The following is a 4,647-nucleotide window of genomic DNA, read 5'->3' on the forward strand; positions in this document are numbered from 1 at the left end:
AGAGTGTTTCTGGCGGGAGCCGTGCTCGACGTGCGCGAGACGGGGCTGTTTTTGGAAGGGGACTCCGTCGAGGCAAGACGCGAGTGTAACACGACTGCAACACGACTGCCATGTAACCCATGTTCATATATATATATTAAAGTGTCGCTTCCGTACTCCGTGGAACCTATCCTACGCCGACTACGACATGGTGGCAGCGGTGGGATGAAGTTGTTCATCTTCATAAAGCATCAAGTAAGCAGTGAAGGGCTATGACTGAGCTCTACAACCAAGATGGCGGAAGAGGAAAACGCACAAGGAACGCAGAGCGTCCCAGCAAACTTTTTCAACCCGTTGTCGGTACAACTGCCCGAAAAATTTGACTTTCGGCACCCTCACTCGTGGAAAACCTGGTTCATAAGGTGGGAACGTTACAGAATCATCACGGAGCTGCACCTCCGTCCCCAAGAAACCCAAGTAAATACTTTCTTGTATGCGATGGGACGCGAAGGGGAAGACATACTGTGCTCGTTGAAACTGACGCCGGAACAAAACAAAAGTTACGCTGCAGTCACAACGGCATTCGAAAAGCACTTCGAGCCTCGAGTAAACGTCATATATGAACGAGCAAAGTTCAACCGTCGTCGGCAGGAGTCCCATGAGACCGTTGACGTTTTCATAACGGATCTGCACAAGATGGCAGATCGCTGCCAGTATGGAGAACTAAAAGAACAACTGATACGAGACCGTTTAGTCGTCGGTCTGTCAGATGTTCAACTGTCGGAACGTCTTCAGTTAAACCCGGAATTGACTCTGGAAACGGCAGTAACGGCAGCTAGAAACAGCGAGACAGTAAAGCTGCAGCAGAAGGACATACGGGCCCAAGATAAAGGCGAGCAAACCGTTGACGAAGTACGGGCAGGAAGGACCCGACCGCGCCAGGACAAGAAAAAGACGTCGCAGTCCAGCACGCGTTCATGCGGGTGGTGCGGAAATGCACGACCCCACAAACGACCTCAGTGCCCGGCGCACGACAAAATCTGCAACAACTGTAAAAAAAAAGGTCATTTTGCCTCAGTTTGCAAGTCTTCGCAATTCCCCAAGACACCTCAAAAGAGTCAGCCCCACTATAGCGCAGCACTGGAAGAGATCTACGTGGGAGAAGTGCTTACAGAGTCGAGCTCCGAGCCATGGAGGATTCAAGCCACAGTGGGAGGAAGAGACATCACATTCAAAGTTGACACCGGGGCTGACGTATCAGTAATACCCCAATGCCTGTACTCTAAAGAAATGGGCGAGTTGAAGTACCCCACCAAAGTCCTTTTGGGTCCAGGTCAAAATGCTATGAACACCCTGGGGCAGGTAAAGACTATAATCAAGTGGAGACATCAAACTGTACAGGAGGAGGTCTTTGTCGTCACTGGCTTACGGGAAGCCCTGTTAGGCCGACCCGGCATCAAAGCACTGGAGGTCCTAAAGCACCTACATGAAGTCTCCACAACACCGAGTGGAGTTTTGGATGCCAAAGAAGTTCTTAAGGACTACCCCAAGCTCCTTTCAGGACTGGGACTGATGAAAACTCCATACAAGATAACACTCCTGCCTGAGGCAAAACCTTACGCCGTAACCTATCCGAGAAGAGTGCCCATTCCACTCCTGCCCAACGTTGAAAATGAACTCAAACGTATGCAAGAACTGGGTGTGATAGTCCGCATAGACAGGGCTACTGAGTGGTGCGCCCCTATGGTTGTAGCAAGGAAACGAGACGGCGAACTGCGTATATGCATAGATTACACTGAGCTCAACAGACAAATAGTGCGAGAACGTGTGTTGATGCCAACGGTCGAAGAAAGCCTGGCGAGACTTTCGGAGGCACAAATCTTCAGCAAACTGGATGCAAGAGCAGGCTACTGGCAGGCTCCTTTGGCCAGAGAGTCTCAGGAGTACACAACTTTCCTGACCCCCTTTGGGCGCTTCCAATTCCAGAGACTTCCCTTCGGAATATCAACCGCACCAGAGTTTTTTCAACGTGAAATGCACCGCATCCTGGAGGGACTGGAAGGCCAAGCTTGCTTGCAAGATGACATAATCGTCTTCGGTAGAACAAAGGATGAGCACGACCAAAACCTTCAGAGAGTGCTTAGTCGCCTGCAGAATGCCGGCATCACTCTAAACACTAAGAAATGTGCGTTTAGCAGGAATGAGGTCAAATTCCTTGGACATATCGTCTCAGATCAAGGCATCAAGGTGGATCCCGAAAAACTCAAAGCCGTCATACAGCTGCGACCACCGCAAAACGTTTCAGAAGTGCGGTCCTTCTTGGGTATGGTGAACCATTTGGCCAAGTTTCTTCCGGGACTTGCTGAGCAAAGCAAACCTCTCAGGGATCTTCTCCGTCAAGACGCCATGTGGCAGTGGGGTGATGCACAGCAACGTGCCTTTGACCACATCAAAGAATCCCTCACTAAAACGCCAGTGCTTGTGCACTACAACCCACGTGAGCCACATACACTCTCAGTGGATGCTTCGTCATATGGGCTCGGGGCTGTCCTCTTACAGGAGACGCAGGGCCAGCGACGACCTGTCGCTTATGCTTCCAGAGCTCTCACTGAAACGGAACAACGGTACGCCCAAATAGAAAAGGAGGCCTTGGCCATCACCTGGGCAAGCTCCCATTTCAGAACTTATCTCCTGGGCCTACGGTATCACATAGAAACAGATCACAAGCCTTTGGTGCCTCTTCTCACCTCGAAGAGGATCGACCAATTAAGTCCACGTTTGCAACGGTTCCGCATGCGTCTGTCGGAATTTGATTTTTCGGTGTCACACGTTCCTGGCAAGGACATGCACACGGCCGATGTACTCTCTCGGAGTCCTTTGGTAAATATAGACACTGAAGCTACATGTGATTTGGAAGAAGCAGTGAGTCAATACGAGGTCTTGACGATGGAACTTTTACCAGCATCAGCCGACATGCTCACACGCATCAAGACCGAAACCGCGAAAGATCCCACATTATCTCGAGTCGTTAAACACTGCTCCGAGGGCTGGCCCGACCAAAAAACTCTGCCTTGCGAGGAACGAAGATATGCAGAATGCTCAGCTGAACTCTGCGTCGTGGAAGGGCTCCTGTTCAAGGGTGACCGAATGGTCATACCATCTCTCCTCCGCAAGGAAGTGTTATCCAACATTCATGCTGGACACCAGGGAGTTTCAAGATGCAGAGCACGAGCAAGGACAGCAATATGGTGGCCAAGTATAGGCGCTCACATAGAAGACTTCGTACGCAGGTGTTCCATCTGCCAGGAACACAGGAAACCAGGGCGAGCACCACTCCTCCTGACGCCACTTCCGGAACGACCGTGGGAGGAAATAGGCATGGACCTTTTCACACTACAAGGCGAAAACTACTTAGTAATAGTGGACTATTACTCACGTTTCTTCGAGCTCATCAAGTTGAAAGCGACAACAACTACAGATGTCATCAGGGGTCTCAAGCCAATATTTGCGCGCTTCGGGGTTCCCGATGTTGTACGATCGGATAACGGACCTCAATTTGCGTCAGCAGAATTTCGGGCGTTCATGAAGGAGTGGAACATCTTACACAGGACGTCAAGCCCTTACTATGCTCAAAGCAACGGAGCAGCGGAGCGTACTGTGCAACTGGCCAAGCAGTTCCTAACAAAGACACCTGAAATTGAACAAGCTCTGATGGCACATCGAGCCACACCGGGACCAGAGGGCTACACTCCCACTGAACTACTGATGGGAAGAAAAATAAAGACTAATGTTCCAGCTCCTGCCAAATCCCTAGAACCACACTGGCACTATGATGACTTCAGAGCTCGGAACCGTCAATACAGAGAGGGCTATGCAAAACATTACAACAGACGCTACAGAGCGCAAGAGAGAGAACCTCTGCAGCCGGATAGCAGTGTAAAGATATTGGTGGGAACTGCCGCACACGGAAAAATTGTAAAAGCAGCAAAGGAACCAAGGTCCTACGTTGTGGAGACGACGTCGGGATTACAGAGGCGCACGCAGAGCCATCTCCAGCCCTTGGAACCAAAAGCGAACTGGCCTGTGCGGACATGCGTCCAGGAACCAAGATCAGGAAATGGGACACCTAAGCGAACCCGTGGCGGCCGTACGGTTCGACCACCGGTGCGCTTGAACTTGTGAGTCAGTGTAGTGCAAGACTCCAAAGAAAGGGGGGTGTCGTGAATGGTTAAAAGGCGCACCAACAGATGGCGCCACGGGACCGAGGGGGAGAGTGTTTCTGGCGGGAGCCGTGCTCGACGTGCGCGAGACGGGGCTGTTTTTGGAAGGGGACTCCGTCGAGGCAAGACGCGAGTGTAACACGACTGCAACACGACTGCCATGTAACCCATGTTCATATATATATATTAAAGTGTCGCTTCCGTACTCCGTGGAACCTATCCTACGCCGACTACGACAAGCGGGACACATGTAGCAAAGAAGAGGTTGAAGGTCGCGTCCTCGTGGGTGGGGCGCGCAAGGCCGCAGCCTCGTGCACCTTGCCTGACAAAAAAAATCGCTGCGCGTCTCTCAGGTAAAAATAAAAGATTGTCTCACTTGGCGTCTAAAGTAGAGACATGACGCCACCTTTTGAAAAATAATCAAGGAAATCGAAGATGGCATTTTTGA

General features: G+C 51.0%; 1 protein-coding gene across 1 annotated transcript; it reads left to right on the forward strand.

Moving 5' to 3' along the window:
- The first annotated feature begins 273 nt into the window (after window positions 1–273).
- On the forward strand, window positions 274–4,161 carry LOC135379078 (uncharacterized protein K02A2.6-like). The gene has a single exon (XM_064612331.1). It carries the CDS (start codon window positions 274–276, stop codon window positions 4,159–4,161), a length of 3,888 nt encoding a protein of 1,295 aa, XP_064468401.1.
- Window positions 4,162–4,647: the final 486 nt, after the last annotated feature.

Source organism: Ornithodoros turicata, chromosome 1 (assembly GCF_037126465.1).
Source record: "Ornithodoros turicata isolate Travis chromosome 1, ASM3712646v1, whole genome shotgun sequence".
In the NCBI taxonomy this organism is placed as follows: Eukaryota; Metazoa; Arthropoda; class Arachnida; order Ixodida; family Argasidae; genus Ornithodoros; species Ornithodoros turicata.